The sequence below is a fragment of the Corticium candelabrum genome, chromosome 6 (assembly GCF_963422355.1).
Source record: "Corticium candelabrum chromosome 6, ooCorCand1.1, whole genome shotgun sequence".
Classification (NCBI taxonomy): domain Eukaryota; kingdom Metazoa; phylum Porifera; class Homoscleromorpha; order Homosclerophorida; family Plakinidae; genus Corticium; species Corticium candelabrum.
The window spans coordinates 5,698,680-5,717,617 of record NC_085090.1 but is presented as its reverse complement, the minus strand read 5'-3'; the positions used below and the strand labels follow the sequence as shown (position 1 = coordinate 5,717,617).

Genomic DNA, 18,938 nt, shown 5'->3' with positions numbered 1-18,938 from the left:
GTTTGCCTTATGCAGGTTCCTGGTAATTAGGTAAATAGGTAGGTAGTAGCATCCCGGATGATGTCTGACGTGTAACACGTATAGTAGTCTGTACACTAGGGGCATACACACCTACGCAAACATAAACAAACTTTACGACCCGTTATTTTACACCCTCCTGTTAGGCTAACCGTTCCGCTGCGCATTTTGCACATGGGCTCTAGACAAAAGTTCATAGCTCTAGCTAATATTTGTCTAGTTCTATCTAATTAGGCGGCAAGGGCGTGACAGCAAACTATGTCCTTCGAAAAAGTGAACGCGTATGTATAGAGACTTCGTAAGAGCAACGACGTATGTGTTATTCTGCGACCTATTTGTATTGCTAGGTAATAGTAATCGAAAAAAGGAAAACTTTTGTAACAGACACGTACAACCGGGTTTTTTTTAGTCTGCGCTTGCGTTAGTTTGTAATTGAACGAAAGGGAAAAGACACTGTAAGGCTGCTGTCCGTTGTTTTATTCATACAAGAGCATGCACTGGTTGATGTTTATTGCATAGGGTATTGACCGTTTGCAGCAATCCATCTAGCTTACGGATGGATGGATGGATGGATGGATGGATTCTATACATATATTTTTAACATATGGCTGCTCTATTACAGGCTAGTTGTCTAACAGTCAACATCGAATACAATCCAATAGTTTGTACCAATAATGCAATATACTAGTTCTAAAAGAGTTCTTAGACAGTGAGGCGAGCCTCACTGACGATGCTGTCAACACAGTCAAGATGTACTGGATGGCGCTTCGATGACCTCGTCTCTCTAACACAAAGAATTGCAGATCGTAGTAGAGAAAAACTCAGTCTGCATCGTATTAGTGCTATTGTTTGACTGTAGGAAGTGTCCTGTTTGTCTGAGATCAGGCTGGCTAGCTGTTTGTAGAAAGTGTTTGCTTCTCTTCCCATGCCTCCAGTTGACAACAACACCAATGGAGTGAAGCTGCTTTCTTCAACCTCTCTGACTCTCTCGCCTTAGGCTCTCTGCTTCTCAAGTTCATGGTTCCGGAAGATTTGCGGTAAGGTCATCTCCTGGTAACTTTGTGCGTTGGGGTAAAACACCCTAATATCGAAAAATGCGCGTTCACCACGACGCCATACACCTCTTGCCGAAACATCCAGCCGTGCCTCTTCGTCCCTGTTGGCAGTACGATTGTGTAGGCATTCACCTGAGAGGGGGTTTAGCCTCGGTTCGATGGCCACATCCGAGCATACTTCACTAATCAAATCTGCAGTGATGTCCCTCACTTCGTTATGCCTGATAGTTGGAAATCCTCCTTTGGGGCATATCATAGCATGGTCAACATTGAATGTTGACCCGCATGAGCACTTTGAGGAAACGCCCTTCAGTGACAACCCATACCTTAAACAAATGGCATCTCTAAATTCACACTTTAGTAGATGAAATCCGTGATGTTGGATCGGCAAGACAGTTAACAAACTCGATGCTTCCTTTTCTCCTGCCAGTTCTATGGTTCTTCTTAGCGAGAGAGATGCGTCACTTTTCAACTTGTTCAAGGTTGATTTATGGGCTGTTTCTTTCTCTGACATTGATGCCTTTCTTGTATTTTGAATTTCTTTCTTGTCTACAGAGTAGGAAGGTTGTTGATTTACAATCTCTGCTGCAAGAGGGGCGGTAATTCGTTCTGAAGTTTGATAGTGCCAATCAGCCATTTGTGTACGGTCAATAATATTTAGACCACCAAGTCTACAGGGTAGAGCTAGAAGGCTTCTCATTTCGTCACTGAAAGCCGTTTGACCTGTGAGAGCAGGAATGAATTGTTGACGGACGACCTTCTCCAGTGGAGCCAATAGATGTGAAATCTCCTTGACTGTAAGCAGAAAGTTCCATCTCCCTATCAAACCATGTGTAAATGCTGAGTAAGCAGCGTGTGGTTGCGTTTTTGCAATTAATGTCAAGTTCAACACTTGCTTAGCCCATTCATCTACCTTTCCTGGTATATACTCCTCGACAAAGCAGTCATCACCCAAGGCAGCACCCAGATGTCGTTTTCCTGTAGTTGTTATATAAACACCGGAATTTGCAAAGACCACTTTAGCTTGTTTCTTTGCCTCAGGTTTCACGATTAGCCATGACTTGGTCGCATTGGTTTGATAACCAAAATCCCCTCCTACTTCAGTCAGCTTGTCCCACCATTTCCAAACTTCATTTATGGTACCTGCTCCAGTCGCATCGTCTGCAAACCATACTTGTTTACAGATTCCCGCAAGGCTAGAGATCAGAGGAACAGTTCCGATGGCATACATTGCCATAGCTAATGGGTCTCCTTGAGTTGTTCCTTCCACTGATTGTATTGTCTCTCCGCCAATAACGTACATGGGAATTGCCACTCTGTAGGTGTTAATCAGTATTGTTGAGAGAGCAGGACATATTATCCTAGAATTATGCAAGGTCGCATTACGATTGAGTGTGTTGAATGTATTTTTTGCGTCCACAAGCAACACACAGTCAGACTCATCAGCATGGAATATTGATCTCATGGCATGAATTGCAGCTTCAGAGCCACCTTCTTGCCCTGCACAAACTTGCAATGAACCAGCACATTGGCAGATGTCGTCCTTCACTACTGCTGCAATAGATTTCGAAATTATTCTTCTAAATGTTTCACCAATCCCAATTGGCCTTAAGCCAGAACATTTATTATGGATGGGTGGATGGGTGGATGGATGGATGGATGGATGAATGGATGAGACTTTATCGTACGACGCGAATCCCTCGGACAGTGGCCGATCTTCCGGAAACCGTGCTTACAACTAGTCCAGGAAACCATTTACACCAGCTATTAATCGTCAACGCTGAAAGAAGGTCAGTGAGTCTTTTGGCCATTCTAAATTTTTAAATTTTAATTTCTTAATTTTTAAAAATTTGCATTAAATTTTTAAATTTTAATCTTTAAAAAAATCAAAATTTAAAATTTTAATATTTCAAATTATTTGTAAATGTTTAGATGTATTAAATTAGAAATTGCTTTGCCGACGAGAAAAGCGGACGTAGTTGTCTAGATGAACTGATAGCCGGATTTGAACTAACGGAATTGAACGAACATCCGTTCTCTCAAATAATTTGAGTGCATCAGAAAAAGAAAATTGAAAGAGCGAGTAGGTACGCGGGTAGGGAGTCCATTGAAACAGCGTAGGGGTGCATTCCAACGCGTGCTGATACGTTGATTCAATTAAACTAGGCGCGGTTTCTGCTGTGTTTTTGCACCTGTACGCCGCTTCAGACAGTTACTCTAGAGTAACTCGAAGTGCATTGTCGCGTCATTACTGTAGATGTAGGAGTACGATTGGCCCAATTGCAAGTAGCACTTTATGTATATTTTGTCTAGAACACCAGCTGATAGCGTAGATAGAATCTCTACAACCTATAGTTAGACTAGGGCGCGTTCCACTAGTGCCTAAACCGGTTTAGCAAGTGGTTTAAGCTAAACTGGTTTAAGAATTTACCTGTTTCCAACTGCACTAAACCAGTTCTAATTTAAACCTAAACCGCTTTCCTAAACCCACTTCAAAGTAGGTTTAGCAAAGTGGTTTATGTTTAACTTTCACGTGACAGTAGCGCGCTTGTTTAGATGGCTTCCCACAATGTCGTTTTGATGATATTGACTATTTTTCTGGAATAGAATTGCCCTAAAAGATGTAAGGGTCGTTAACTAGGGGAAAGAAATCAGTAGCTACGGAGAGAGACAAGACGGTGTTTTTGGTCATCCTCATGCAAATTCCTACTAGCAGATGCTGAATCAGTGAAAACCAACAACTGCTCTGACTCGGCGACAAAGCAGCCCAATACTTCAAAATAAGGCGTTCCTAGACGGTTTGTTTTGCACATCCCGGATGTGCAAGTTCCTAGTGGAAACAGTCGCTTTCTTGAACTGGTTTAGTTCTTAGACCCATTTAAGCTAAACTAGTTTAAGGTGCAGCTAGTGGAAACACGGCCTAGGCGTATCATCACCCTAGTTAGCTCTAGTCAGCTGTCCAAACTAACTCAACAACTAAAGCTCACGTCTACAGTTCTATAGCGGCATGCAAGCTAGGTTAGTACGCAACTCGTGTACCTGTCAGTCTGGACTCGCTGCACGGGGGGCCATTATTGTTATCATCAGCACCAGCTGCAGCAGCTAGTAGCAGTCGCCGACCTCGCTGAGGATGCAACTTTTTTCAACAGTCCACCCACCTTGCACAAAGGACACCAACTTGCCGAGAGCTTGGTGAAACAAGCTTCACATCCTAGCCACTTGGCATACGGCATCCCAGTAGTTTCATCGTCATCGTTGCCAGCTTTGTCGAGCGTTATCGCCTTGAGTCGAATCGACTTTGTGCCAAAGAAATAGATTCGTCTAATTTATCGGCGACGTTCTCTAGTCTGTGGTAGAGTCTTAATTTGGACGTTATGTTGTGGCATCTAACTGAGTTTGTATGTTGTCGATGTCTCCGTCTAGTTTGTGCCAGACATTAGTAGCAGGTGAAGAAGTGCTTGACCTTACTTGCAGCTCATGATCACTGGCTGAAATCGACGCCCTTCTCTTTCAGCTGACGGAGTCTCCCGCATGGCATCCAAGTTGACTTTCATCGCGTCAAGGTCAGACTGCATTACAGCATATATCCCAATCCCAATTCCAATCTACAACAATATATTTATTCATTCCAAACGTCGACGTCAGAACTACAATATGTCAGTCTACCCTCGTGCTGCGTTTTGTTTACACGTGTTTTGCCACGTGGTGGAACATGTGTAACCACGTGGGCGCAAACAGTGGGCTTGGGGACGAGGCTACAATATGTCCAGACGAGGGCGTTTTATGTGCAACTAGATGATTAATTAATTACTTGAATAGAAATATATATTAATGTTGCATACGCACTGATCAGTGAATGTGTCTTGTGTGTGTTTGTGTGTGTGTTTGTGTGTGTGTGTGTGTGTGTGTGTGTGTGTGTGTGTGTGTGTGTGTGTGTGTGTGTGTGTGTGCTTGCATGTGACCATACATACTGATACATGCTAGTTATTGCTGCCACGTAGTAATAATGTTGGTACAACATACAATTTTTCAAGTGGTAATGAGTGCACAACTCAATCATTGCTGCACAATCAATTTTGGTATTAAAAATCAATTCTATTTGCATTCTTGTCATGGTACATATGTGGTCATGTGTCGTTTGTATGTTTGCAGAAGATACATGAAAAATCACAAGCCTGGACCGATAGTTGATAGTGATTGAGAGTTTTGACAAGATGTATCTGACAGTACAGTATTATGACTGGCTGCTGTGCAGACCTGGTGCAGATTTTGATACTCGAGTATTAGAATGTGTTGTACTAGCTTGTCTTTGATCAATAATTCTTCTCTCATTCTAATTTCATATTCTCTGTCTCTCGTCGTCGTAATTTCACCAACTTGTAGCAGTAGAGCCCAACAATAAAAATCTGAATCGTTGATATCACACCAACAGGCCAAAACACATCAAACACAGTCAGATCGTCTCCACGTAGAAGAAGATGCCTTCTCATCTTCATGTCGACAAACGTAGCATACATTTGTATAAGTGCACCGATGCCCGTCAGAATATGCATGAGACAGTGACTGTGAAAATTGTAGTCAAATAAGTTAGGTACAAATCTCTCTGGTATCTTCACACCATAGATAAACGACCCGACAACTGTGAATCCGATATGCAGCAAATGGAGTGAACACACAGGCTCCCAATGAGTCTCATAGACCATCCTCTGTACCAGTGGAGTCATACTCACGAAGTAGGGCACAGCAAAGCCAGCCAGTCGAAACTGATGCGGCATCTGAGTCCACTGTAGTCGAGTCCCACAGGTCAAGTAACACCCAACTGCGCATGACAGGATTGTAGCACCAAAATAGATTGTTGGTTGCTCATAGCAACCGAACCTGATTGGTCGAGAATAATAATAATATCCGACCGCCACCGTCAGTCCCAACGAACTCACCCCCGCATAGTCTAGATAGAAACACACGTGCTTGACATCAACCGACATACAGAACAACGCATGCGCACATGAGCTGAAAGACGCACACAACGTATGACCGGAAATCAGCACCAAAAGCGGCAACGCATATCGATCTCGCAAAAAATCGGCGTCGCCGCTTGCTTGCAGATAACAAACGATGGCGACGTAAGTGAGAGCCAGAGTCACGTGACTCCAGATGTTTGTCGACTCGTTGTGCCATGCGAAGAGGCTTTGCACGCAGCCACAGAACGACAGTCCGGGCGAGCGATAACCGTTTGTAATGTAGTCCAGCTTGAAATCATCCGGGATTTGCTCCGAGCGAAGGAGCCGCGATGGATAGCGGTGGTTGCTGGTTCTGACGTGGGTTGGTGCCCTCCCTTTGTCTATGGTCGCCAGGCATGTCATCGTGTCGTTTGTGTTCGGAGTTTGAGGCGGCGTCAAGTACATGTACCGGAACCGGTCGGAACTGACACACGTCCGCAGGCGAGGCGTTCGCGTTTTGCGGGATTCGCTGCGTGGTTCCCGGGTGCAGGGCAACTTGAGCGCGTTCATTTAATTCTAGTCTACTCCAACCATTCCGGAATGAGAATACAAGGGAATAATCATTCGAAAACTATTCCACTCACCTGGCTATTATTCCCACCTACTAACTCAAGGTCATGGAGAAAGTTGACGCAATGTACGCCAGTTGGAAGTCTATTGTTTCATTCTCGCTGCGTTCTTCACTACTGTCGCTGTCACGTAATGCCTGTAGCAAGTTTAGGCTAGAATCACAGCAACGACAGTAGCAGTAGCGGAGGAAGAACTAGTTCGTTCGATGCTCCGGGAGCTAACCCGCCACAATCCGGAATGGATGAATACGACTTTGTAGTGTTCGAAATAGAATGGGTTGGAATGACTTCAACCTCGTATTCCGGAATAGTGGGAATAGATTAAACGAATGCACCCCTGGTAATATGTAGATACGTAATTGGATGTACGTATGACCCAATGGCAGGCATCAAGGTAGCCTCGAATTTCCAGACCAGAGAACGCGCGAAGCGCGCGAACTCTAGGCTGGACCAAGTCGATACTAAAATGATTTCGGAAGTATTTATCAATAGCGATGCTAATGGTGTCTTAACAGCGTAGGATCGTTTTACCTAGATCATTTGTAAATGCCATGAGATCTCACGAACAAAGAAGAGATGTCTGCCGTGTTTGCGGCGATATCTTGGTAGACAGCATGAAACAACGACTCTTTGATTCTTCGGCAGACTGCTAGCTAGTCTAACCGCTCGACTAGCGAGACTACCGCTCGACCAGTTGTCAAAGGTGATGGTCTGGCGACGCTGCTGTACATGTCCTGTCACCGCAAGCTTGAAAATATCGAAGAACTGAAGCTGAAACTAAAACTAAGATGTGTGTGTGTGTGTGTGTGTGTGTGTGTGTGTGTGTGTGTGTGTGTGTGTGTGTGTGTGTGTGTGTGTGTGTGTGCAGAGTCTAATCATTGTTCTGGCATGCAGAGTTTAGTCATTGTTCTGGCGTGCACTTAGCCGCCCACGAGGATTTCACACGCGCACGATCAGTGCTAGTGCACTTAGCATAACTAATTATTGCTAAGCCAATCAGAATTTACAACCGAGATTCGGGTTGTAGAAGCTGATTGGCTTAGAAGGGCTATTTCTGAAATCATTTTAGTATCGACTTGGTCCAGACTAGAGTTCGCGCTTCGCGCGCTCTCTGGTCTGGAAGTTCGAGGCTAGCATCAAGGTTGTCCGAAAACCACAAGGAGATGGCCGTCACTTTTACAATTAATGCAAGTGACTATTACTCTAATTCTAATTAAGCTATTAGGCTAGGGCTAACGTTTGAGGATTAGGGTTAGGGTTAGAGTTAGAGTTGTGAGGGGTAGGGATAGAGTAAACTAGTGAGAGTTAGAGCTAAAGTTGTGTTGGTTAGGGCTAAAGTTGTGAGTGTTATGTAATTAGGGCTAAAGTTGTGAGGGTTAGGGCTAAAGTTGTGAGGTTTATATAATTAAGGCTAAAGTTGTGAGGGTTAGGGCTACAGTTGTGAGTGTTATATAATTAGGGCTAAAGTTGTGAGGATTATATAATTAGGGCTAAAGTTGTAAAGGTTAGAGTTAAAGTTGTAAAGGTTAGGGCTAATGTTGTGATGGTTAGGCATAAAGTTGTGAGGGTTAGGGCTAAGGGTGTGAGGTGGGCTAAAGGTGTGAGGACTAGGGCTAAAGTTGTGAGGGTTATATAATTAGGTCTAAATTGTGAGGGTTAGGGCTAAAGGTGTGAGGGTTTGGGCTAAAGGTGTGAGGATTATATAATTAGGTCTAAAGTTGTGAGGGTTAGGGCTAAAGGTGTGAGGATTATATAATTAGGTCTAAAGTTGTGAGGGTTAGGGCTAAAGGTGTGAGGGCTAAGGGCTAAAGGTGTGAGGGTTAGGGCTAAAAGTGTGAGGGTTATATAATTAGGTCTAAAGTTGTGAGATAAAGGTGTGAGGGTTCGAGCTAAAGTTGTGAAGGTTATGTAATTAGGGCTTAACCCTCACAACATTAGCCCTAGCCCTCACAACTTTACTCTAGCCCTCACAATTCCAACCTTCACAACTTTAATCCTACTCTCACAACTCTAACCTTCATAACTCTAATCCTAACCTTCCCAACTCTTCCTAGAGAAGATTTATTAGATCACTAGGCTAGTATGCACTAACCAGGCTTGAATTAGCTATACAATTTGTATGTGAATTCAGAATTGCAACCAAACCGCATTATGTCATTGATATTAATTTATCTTTTTGTCATTAAGTTTTGGAAACCTCACCAAGAAAATCCTGGGCACTGTACATGTACGGACCTGGTGTCCCGCCACTATTTTCAGTGCACTGCCGTCACGTGATCGTCTAGCCAACCGACTTACTATAATTATAATTAGAGGCTGTCGCTACACATCGCGTCATGCCCACGTCAATGTGAACGCAAGCAGATTTTATGGGTCTGGAGGAGACGTAGCTATGCGTGTATCTATGTGAATGCTCCTAGATACAGGCCAGTTGACTGCTTTGCCAGCGGGGGGGGGTTCAAATTCCATAAAAGTGGACTTCTGACGTCACCGTAAAGTTACATCATTATGATAATAAGGTTATATTAAACTGTAACTGAATAAGGTATCTGTATGATACGCATTTGGACGCATGAGTGTATATGTATGTATGTATGTATGTATGTATGTACGTGTGTGTGTGTGTGTGTGTGTGTGTGTGTGTGTGTGTGTGTGTGTGTGTGTGTGTGTGTGTGTGTGTGTGTGTGTGTGCAGTTGGAGATTGGCCACATCCGGGACCTTTGGGTCAGAGTTTGAGTGCGGGAGGGCCACATACATAAATTCCCTTGGGCAAGGAACTAACATACAATTGACTCTCTCTCCGGAGTGTCAGTTCTGTCCAGCAAGTATGAAATAGGCAGTATGAAGTATGAAGTACAGCAAGTATGACGTACCTAGTGACATGATAGAGTGACTGTTGAAAGTTTAGAGTATAGCAAGTTTAGTCATTGCAGTATCAAACGTGGGCCTTAGGGGCTCTTGTATGTACGCATGTACAAAAAAATGTATGTGTGTGTATGTATGTATGTATGTATGTCGATGTATATTGTGTCTGCACCGTTAAGTTGTTGTTGACATCATCACTTTATATATGATCACAATTCGTAATACTGGTATGACATTCAAGAGTGTACGTACAGCAACGAAATTACGCTATTGGTTGTCCCGGCGGTATCCAATTGAAAATATACTCCTAGCATTACAATAGTGCTAGTTATTAATTAAGGATGAGGGTGTATAACATTAAGAGAATCCAATTCTATACGCCTGGGATGTAGACACGATTCCTGAGTAGAAGAAGCAGACCTTTCTCAGCGTGCGGGTGGGGTGGGGGTGGGGGTGGTCAACCCCAGCCTACGTGCCTGAGCTATATATAAGTCGTTTAGTGTGAACACACCATATCATTAATTTATTTATTGAGCCTGTGCTCAACTAGCAGAATTCTGCAAACAACCCAAATTTTGTATCGACTATAATGTATTCGATTTGTCTCTCCATGTAAATACTATGAACCAGAAAGTCCACACTAAGAAGTAAAGAAATCCTAACCAATAATATCAATAAGTATGTGTGTGTTTCACAAATAAAGCTTTACTTAACATCTTCATCAATCATTCTTCTCGTTCTGAATTATTTCTTGACGATCCGCTTTCTCTCTACGTGACCCCAAAAGCTTGTAACAGAAATACCTAATAATGAGAGCTTGTACTAGGAGTAATGTTGCAATAGGGCCGAACACTTTCGAAACTGTTAAACTTGGCTCCTGAACGAGGACGTCTCGTTTTGCCTTCATGTCCATCGCCATAGCAGCGATTTGTATAAACGTACCAATTCCACACAGAACGTGCATAAGGCAATGACTATGTCCGTTGTAGTTAAACATACCAGGTTGCAATCTTTCCGGAAGTTTCAACGCATTAATTATCGACCCGCCGACTACGAATGGAATATGCAAAAGATACATAGACAAAACGGGCTCCCATTCCTTCACATACAACATCCTTTGAAACAGTGGAGTCAGACTGATCGCATACGGGACAGAGAACGCTATCATCCTCACCACATAGCGCGCTCTCTTCCACTGATGCCTTGATGCGCATGCCAAGTAGCAAGCTACCGAACACGTGACCACCAACAGCCCCAAGTACGAACTTGGACTATCAGTGAATCCCAATCCTCTGAGACGAGAATAATAATAGTAACCGATCGATGTCGTCAGACCGAGCATCGTCACTCCAGCATAGTCGAAGTAGAAACAGACGTGCCTGACGTCCATTGACATACAGTTGAACAAGTGAGCCACACAGCTCATCAACGTGCATACGGCCGAGCCAAGAATCACCGCCAACAGAGGCAGAGCGTACGAATCCACGAGGAAATCGACTGTACGGGTCGTTTGAAGGTATCCTAGGATGAGAAAATAGACGGAAGTGACACCGACGTGCGTCCACACATTTGATGTCTCGTTGTGCCACTGGAAAAGACTCCTCGCGCAATCTCGAAACGACAATCCAGGAGGACGATATCCCTGCGTAATGTATAACTCTCTAAATTCGTGAGGAACGTCGTCCGAAGAGAGTAGCGTCGTCCATTGTGGTCGGGCGGCACTCTGGGCGCTGGATCGTCGCTTTTCGACGCTCTTTGAGAAATCTATTGATGTAGAATCGTTGAAACAATTCTCAACGAGTCGCAATCCTCTCATGCTAGGCGATAGGAAATGACAATCGAGGAGAAATGCGAAACAACGCCTTGGCACTACGCGACACGCCCAACTACATGCAAGTAACCCGGATACTAGCTTACTGATGACAATACCCCGTATAATAAAACAACATGCGAGAGCTTCAAATTCTCACGAAGCGGGAGCCGAAGCAGCCATGGCCGCCCCACTTTTCGAAACTTTGACGTTAGCCAATTATCTATTGCCACATACTTTCGGATACGGAAATAGCTGATTTTAACTAAAAATACATTTGCAAATTTACCAAATAGTTTTTCTGTCAATTGTGGTTACTAAAGTAAATTGCTAGTAAGTGTGCTTTCTTGTCCTATACGTATATTTTATTTATATTAAATATTATATTAATATTTAATTTATATTAAATATTATATTAATATTTAATTTATATTAAATATTATATTAATATTTAATTTATATTAAATATTATATTAAAATTTAATTTATATTAAATAGTATATTAATATTTAATTTATATTAAATATTATATTAATATTTAATTTAGTAGATTTATATTAAATATTATATTAATATTTAATTTATATTAAATAGTATACTAATATTTAATTTATTAGATTTATATTAAATATTATATTAATATTTAATTTATTATATTTATATTAAATAGTATATTAATATCAATTAATATAATTACATAATTTAACTTATGTATTTATAAGTTATACAAGTGTTTATTTATATTAGTTTATTAGATTTATATTAGTTTATTAATTTTTATGTATAAAGCAGACAGGGTGACCCACAATATGACTCACGGGATCCAAATTAATATCAAATGGGCTTTAGACGTCATGTTTGGCTACATTGCCGCTGGTCGACTGGTAATCACGTTTCATCTTCCACTTCTAGTGCGACGTTTTCGAATTCGTTCAAATCTTAGGTTCAAACGGATTGCCAGCAAGTCAGCGAAACTCAATTTGCGTTTGTCGTTCCAGACGTCGTCAGTGTCAATCACATCGTTGTGTTCCTTACCGGCACAGCGCCTCTGCCGGACGAGTTCGGAGCAGCTATTTATCTTGGATGGCCCGGACCGGAAACGATGTGGCAATATCTCGGATTCATAGCCAATCAGAAGCCGAGCGCCATTTTTAAGGCAACATGCAAAATTTTTAATTTTTCATATTTTTAAATTATGTATAAACTGTAAATATTTATTGTTTTATATATTTTATTAGTTAAATGTGATGTGTTTAAGCCGATTTTAATTATTTATATGTTTTATGGCAAGTTATATATTAATTTTTATAATTAATTTATTTTATTAAATAAATTGTGTTTAAGCCAATTTTAATTATTTATATGTTTTATAACAAGTTATATATTAATTTTTATAATTAATTAATTTTATTAAGTAAATAAATTGTGTTTAAGTCAATTTTAATTATTTATATGTTTATAGCAAGTTATATATTAATTTTTATAATTAATTTATTTTATTAAATAAATTGAGTTTAAGTCAATTTTAAATTTTTACATGTTTTGTAATTATTGAAATTAATTAATTAAAATAATAAATTTTAATGTTGTATCTTCTACCTTAAGCTTGGACGGTCGAGGCCTACCAGTAGAGACTCAGTGGCTGTACCGTTTGGCAGTGCAATGTTTGCATCTCATTTGACGGCTGCTCAGATTGGAATCTCTGTGGAACCGCTAATTCAGATTGAACAGATGACACCGATTACTCACTCGGCTCCCTCTGTGCACGACTCGTTTAGTCTCTTGGCTGCCAAGATGTTGGAGAACTTTTCTGAATTTGCTGCATCATTTGCAGTGACACAAGAACAGATGGTCCCAATGCCCAACCAGCCGTTTATACCTGTGCAAGTGTTGAACGATTGGGCTACTCGATTTGACAAACGTCTAAGAGAGGATCCAGATTTTTGGAAATCGTAGGACGTGGATGACTTGGTTGCATCTGTTGAGATGAGTTGGACTTATACACATTACAGTATGGATGCACTCTCTATGTAGGAAAACAGAATAGGCTGCATGTATGGATCCACAGTGCAGATAGCTCGTCTTCATACAGTTTGATATGAAGTCGTATGTGGCTGATTTGGTTGCCAATAACAAATCAATCTGGAATGATATTGTTATACAATGTATATACAGAATTATTGTGAAATGTTGTTGTGTAAAACATCAATTGATATTGATGGTTTTAATCTATTTTTTATCTTAGCATTCTAAAGTACCAGGAGATATGATTGCCAGTGTAGCAGAGTCCTTACAACTAGCCTCGCTACCCAGGCTCTTCGGCGCAGCCACTGAACTGAGTGCACGTGAATCACGCGAGGAGGAGGAGCTTTATCCAAAATCTCCTCCTCCTCGCGTAACTCACGTGCGTTAGTTCAGCGACTGCGCGAAAGAGACTGGCTTGTGAAGGCTCAACAATATCGATATGCACAATGTTATTTATGTGTTGCACAGTAATTATTTTAACCAGATCTAAAATCAATGAAATCACAATGTTTCATTATGTACAATGTAATGAAGAGAACTATGATTATGTAGTCTTCCTAGTGTCGTTCATCACATGACTGCATCATTCTGCGAGTTCTCTCTATAGAATTTGCCAACTAGCTGTCCATCTGTTTTGCCTCTGTTGAATCCTCGTTGTCTTCGTCTTCGTCGAAATCTTGTGTCATTAGCTGCCGAGCTTTCTGCATCATGAGGAACTCGTTGTAGTGATGCCGCCGTTTCTCCTTGAACGCTTTCTTTGCAGCTAAAATGAAAAGAGGTTACCACCAAATAGTTACCAATTCTCACTGTCTTGTCCATTTTAATTGCAAAGGCAAAAACAAGTTGTTATTCGTAAGCTAGTGGGGTTAGTTAGTTAGTTGTGTGTGTGTGTGTGTGTGTGTGTGTGTGTGTGTGTGTGTGTGTGTGTGTGTGTGTTACACACTGTGTGAATTTCTTACTGTACTGTTGAATCTATTATGCATACTATGCCAACCTGCCTCCTCTTCGGTTAAAATATTTTCACAATCATCTGAACTCTCCTCGTCACTATGCTTCCATTCAGATGAATTGTTTGCCATGTGAATCCTGTAAAAATACAGTTTTCTATCAGCATTACTAATAGTGTGTGTGTGTGTGTGTGTGTGTGTGTGTGTGTGTGTGTGTGTGTGTGTGTGTGTGTGTGTGTACACATGAAGCTTCATCACACAACGCGCCCATCAATGTACCTGCAGACTACCATAACAAACAAATGACTCCTTGCTTGTCCACCCACTCGGCCATCTAACAATTTAACCACCGATTCACCTACCCTTCCCATTTCTTTGAAACCATAATATTCAAATTCAAAACCAATATGTCAATACAACCCTATCGATGTTTTCATTTCTGTTACCATTATCTCCCACATTGTCTGTCACCAGTGTCTGTCCAAACAACGGTCTTTCTGGACAGACACACATTACTATCTGTAACAGACACCATCTGTGACTATCCAGATCCTCTTACTATCAGTGACTTACTAGAGACACGATGAGTAAATCTTTGCCAAAGCTCTGATCCTCACTATCAAATTGATACCAATTTCTTTCCATCTTTTTCTATCACACTGTATGTGTCCCACATTTGTGCTGTGATTGGAACTTTTTTGCACAGGGATGATAACCAACACTACACAGCAGAGAGTTTTGGAAATCTACAAAGATCTCTCTATAAAAACTGTACGTGACCTGGCACCCCCTCTGCCTCTCCAACCATCAAACGCATTTTTAGATACGTTCTCCTATAATCTCTACCTATAAAGGCAACCTGTCTGTCTGTCTGTCCTGTCTATCTGTCAAATTTCCATATACTTTTATACATCAAAGCTAATACAGGTGAAACTAGAGTAATAGCTAATGAACAACAAGTGTCACAACTACAATTACAATTACAAATAACAATTAGCATTAAAAAGCTCCCCTATGGAGCCTACAAACCGAAATTTAGTTTACTGAATTGAAAGTTGAACAACATCTAAACTCTGGTCAGCATTCTGTCCATATGTTACTCTGATCATCTTTCTAGCCAACACCGAGGCATTGCAACGCTGAAGTTGTACTGTCTGTCTGTCTGTCCTGTCTGTCTGTCATTAATAGCAAACAGTGTCTGCAAATCAATAATTTGTGTGATTAAACTATTAACCGGGCGAAGCCGGGCATTGGAGCTCGTCTTTTTCTATCACACTATGTGTCCCACATTCAATATTAATTAATTAATCCTGTGGTCATATTGTGTCCTTGACATACAATTCCTCTCTCTTAATTTCTCTCTGTTCTAGCCGTCCGTGCACCGACCAGAACGACGGAACAGCAAGAGTGCTGAACAATTGCCTTCCACATTCACACAATGGGAGCTAAACGTTCAGGTGATACTTCTCAATTACTAGCCTAATGTTTGGGTGGCAGCCGACAATAGACGCGTGCGACAACGCCGCTGCAACGCACGGGCGTCGGTCTAACACAAGTGTTACATCCACCTGTCGGCCAGAGCGTGCGGATCTAATTTTCTCTTCTCTCTTCCTTCCTCGTCCGAGTGAGTCTCGTGTTCCGAGCCGCTCGCATCTCCGTACGCGTACGGCGTCTTTGGTTCGTCTATTTTCATGTGGCCGTAGTCTTTGTCGGCCGGATGATTCGTCATCATGATGTTCATCTCGTCCCACTGAACGCCGGGATGCCTAGAGAGACAAGGAGGGCGATTGAGCGTGGCACCTATTGGGGCCCGCTCGGAAATAAATTGTGCGTACGTTCTGCCGTCGGTGGGAGCTTTCAAGATGCCTTTTGTCGGCCGTTTCTCCGGAACGAACGCCGCCATCTAGAATTTAATTCATTTGGATCACGTGGTGAACGCATATCCCGGATAATATGTAGTGTTACGGCACGTGACCGGACCTTACTTTTTCCACCATCTTTCGCAAATTGTGTTAATAAACTGCAATTTAAGGACCCGCTTTAATTGTGAAATTTAATCTGTAGTTGAATTCTAATGGTTTGATTTATAATGCATTTAAATTATTTAATTATTTAAATAGTTTGAGGTACATTTTATTAAATTAATTGAAAGTATACTTAATTAATTTTGAAATGCCATCAAGTCATTGCTTAATTTTGTGGGTGGTTTTTCAAATCACAGTACATCAAAACAATGTAACAATTATTCTAAAATATTTCAAGATAATGGGCAGACATGTTGCCATAGAAACTATTATTGTAAAAATGTATCATGATCGATGACCAAGTGAAACAGTATCTTGTTCTTGTATCTAAGGTATATGTATCCACACTGTACAAAACATACAAACTAATGTCGTCTGACCAATTTCTATTGCAGCAAATTTTCCCACTGCACTCCTGGTGGCAGCCTACCCTGTAACACCGTCAGTAACTTCACAGCATGTGCTGGTTTCATACCGACATCTTCGAGATACGCCCGATCACACCCACTCAATTCGTGTGCTTCAAATTCCGCTTGAAGAAAGTCGTTCACATATCGATCTAGTCGCAGATTTTCCAATAGACGAATAACTTGAACATTGCTTAACGATTGCAACCATTGACTGAAAGTCTTGGGGTCAATCTCATTGATGTCTTGGTTACCATCTGCCTGCATAGTTTGTACCTGTGATGTCAGTTGCTCGGACACTTGCACTTGTTTGCTTATCTGTTTCTCAAGCCTTTCATTTTCCTTTTTCAATGAGACAAGTTTGTTTTTCATCACTGATAATTGTTGCAGCTTTTGTTCTTGTAAGGAATGTCTGCTCTGAGGAGGACGTGTAGGTGGTAGTGGTGGATTTCTTAGTTGCATGGCTTTAATTTCCTGATCAACATAACCATACTGTAAATCAGTATCTGTTGTGCTTAGAGACCTTGTTGTATTTTGTGGCTTCATTTCAGGTAGGTTTCTAGGATTGTCGATATAATCATAACAGTCATCTTCTGACCCACTTTCCTCTTTCATATCAACTACCTCATAATACTGGTCGGTTTCAACATCCACCTTGTCGCTCGCATTCAGCAGACTCTGTAATTGGAAAGATTCATTTTGCAATTTACAATTTCTTGTCATGACATTTTTGCTTTCTCGACTGTTAACGTGAACGACTGATGTGCCCACGTCCTGGGTCTCCACAGCCCCAAGTGTTGCAAATGTCCTATAGTCGGGCAGGTGTCTTTCCGGTGTGCCTACACAATCCTTACAGCTGGGCATCAGCACTGTCAACATCTGTGGAATTTCTTTGCTACAGGACGATGCTGTCCTAGTTTTAAAAATGAAGTCAAATGGTTGGGGTCCAATTTTTGGTAAGCATACTACTTCCATCCCCATATAGAGAGTTTGTGACTTGTCTTCTCTTGTGTTGGGTGGCATGAGCTGCACACGCACGAGGACGTCATCTAGACTCTCAGGCAGAAGAAAGAGGCGACCGTTTTCCATGTCACTACAAACTGCCATTCGAAGTGTTGCTGTTTCCATCAACTTTACTTTCACCGGAACTGCAGGCAGTCTGGTCTCCCTTTTGAAGCTGTGGACGCGCACGCGTTGAGGGAGAGGCTGCTGGTTGTGTACCAAATTGATCGCTCTGTAACGCTTGCGATGATCCGCTTCTGTAGTAAAGTGGGCTGCCGCCTCGTAGGAAATGCAAACACGTTCCTTTTTCAAAACACGGTCTTCCGTCTCAATGACTCTGTTAGCAAGTAGGCACGGTCCCAGGATGCAGTCGTCGATACTCTTTATATCTTCTAGCTCGTCGTTCTCTTGGATTGTATTTTCGTCTCTGTCTCCTCTCCATCCTTGGGTCACTCTCACTTTGCTAGGCATAGGGTGGGCGAACAAGAGTTGTCTGACTGTTTCATACCGCATGTCGTCCAACTCGGGTATAGAAGGGAGAAGCTCGAAGAGCTCCTCACAGTGCAATGGTATTGTCAACTGCTGGTTTCCCCGCTCTACTCGTCCCCTAAGGACCGTCTCTTCTCGGTAGAAATGAAGTCGTATGCGAGCACCGCTATCTACGGATCTCAGTTTGTCGCATCCTCGGTAGCCTCTAACGACGTGCAATGTGATGGGAAGTGTCAAGTCTTGCCTTAACAGCTCCCCGAGAGACAGGGGTCGGTGTTCCATTGCGTTGTAACGCAGACTGCGTCTAGAAACAAACTGCGCAACGAGCAGCCACGCCCAAAACGAGGAGGAGGAACAAAATGTGTTGTGTAAAATAGTATTTACTAAACAGTGATCCGGCCGACGATTTCTTTTCTTCCTAGATTTTGCTATTCAATTTGGTGGGTGTAACAGAGCTATCATCTCTAATTCTTTTCTCATGATACTATGCTACAACCAGCCCTCCTAGGTGTCTACTCGCAACTAATAGAATTTTTAGTGAAGCTTATCATCATCAATTTAATTACAGAAAAAAACTAATAGAAGAGATTATCAATAACCTTAAATCTTTGTATTCTTAGCCATAACTCTTGTGCTAATGCTAATTAATTATGTCACATGTGTATAGACAAACACTCTATACACACGTGACATAAATTAATTAGCATTAGCACAAGAGTTATGTCTA

At 41.7% G+C, this 18,938-nt stretch overlaps 4 protein-coding genes across 5 annotated transcripts; 1 reads left to right on the top strand and 3 right to left on the bottom strand.

Moving 5' to 3' along the window:
* Positions 1 to 5,098: 5,098 nt before the first annotated feature.
* LOC134180855 (membrane progestin receptor gamma-like) lies at positions 5,099 to 11,398 on the bottom strand. The gene is made up of 2 exons (XM_062648039.1): positions 10,231 to 11,398; positions 5,099 to 6,021 (listed from the first exon to the last, which is right to left on the bottom strand). The coding sequence occupies exons 1-2, from the start codon at positions 11,321 to 11,323 to the stop codon at positions 5,402 to 5,404; spliced, it is 1,713 nt and encodes a 570-aa protein (XP_062504023.1). The 5' UTR covers positions 11,324 to 11,398; the 3' UTR covers positions 5,099 to 5,401.
* Positions 11,399 to 11,447: 49 nt separating this feature from the next.
* LOC134181185 (protein Hikeshi-like) lies at positions 11,448 to 13,600 on the top strand. The gene is made up of 4 exons (XM_062648408.1): positions 11,448 to 11,527; positions 12,110 to 12,201; positions 12,261 to 12,473; positions 12,923 to 13,600. The coding sequence occupies exons 2-4, from the start codon at positions 12,127 to 12,129 to the stop codon at positions 13,271 to 13,273; spliced, it is 639 nt and encodes a 212-aa protein (XP_062504392.1). The 5' UTR covers positions 11,448 to 11,527; positions 12,110 to 12,126; the 3' UTR covers positions 13,274 to 13,600.
* A 172-nt stretch (positions 13,601 to 13,772) lies between these two features.
* Positions 13,773 to 16,226, bottom strand: LOC134181154 (protein phosphatase inhibitor 2-like). Of its 2 annotated transcripts, XM_062648372.1 has the most exons (5): positions 14,863 to 15,578; positions 14,736 to 14,808; positions 14,569 to 14,662; positions 14,337 to 14,428; positions 13,773 to 14,105 (listed from the first exon to the last, which is right to left on the bottom strand). In XM_062648372.1, exons 1-5 carry the CDS (start codon positions 14,932 to 14,934, stop codon positions 13,960 to 13,962), a joined length of 477 nt encoding a protein of 158 aa, XP_062504356.1. In that variant the 5' UTR covers positions 14,935 to 15,578; the 3' UTR covers positions 13,773 to 13,959. The 2 variants fall into 2 exon arrangements, with proteins under 2 accessions (XP_062504356.1, XP_062504355.1); XM_062648371.1 differs by lacking the exons at positions 14,569 to 14,662; positions 14,736 to 14,808; positions 14,863 to 15,578 and adding exons at positions 15,858 to 16,055; positions 16,125 to 16,226.
* Positions 16,227 to 16,493: 267 nt separating this feature from the next.
* Positions 16,494 to 18,493, bottom strand: LOC134180854 (uncharacterized). The gene has a single exon (XM_062648038.1). It carries the CDS (start codon positions 18,491 to 18,493, stop codon positions 16,700 to 16,702), a length of 1,794 nt encoding a protein of 597 aa, XP_062504022.1. The 3' UTR covers positions 16,494 to 16,699.
* Positions 18,494 to 18,938: the final 445 nt, after the last annotated feature.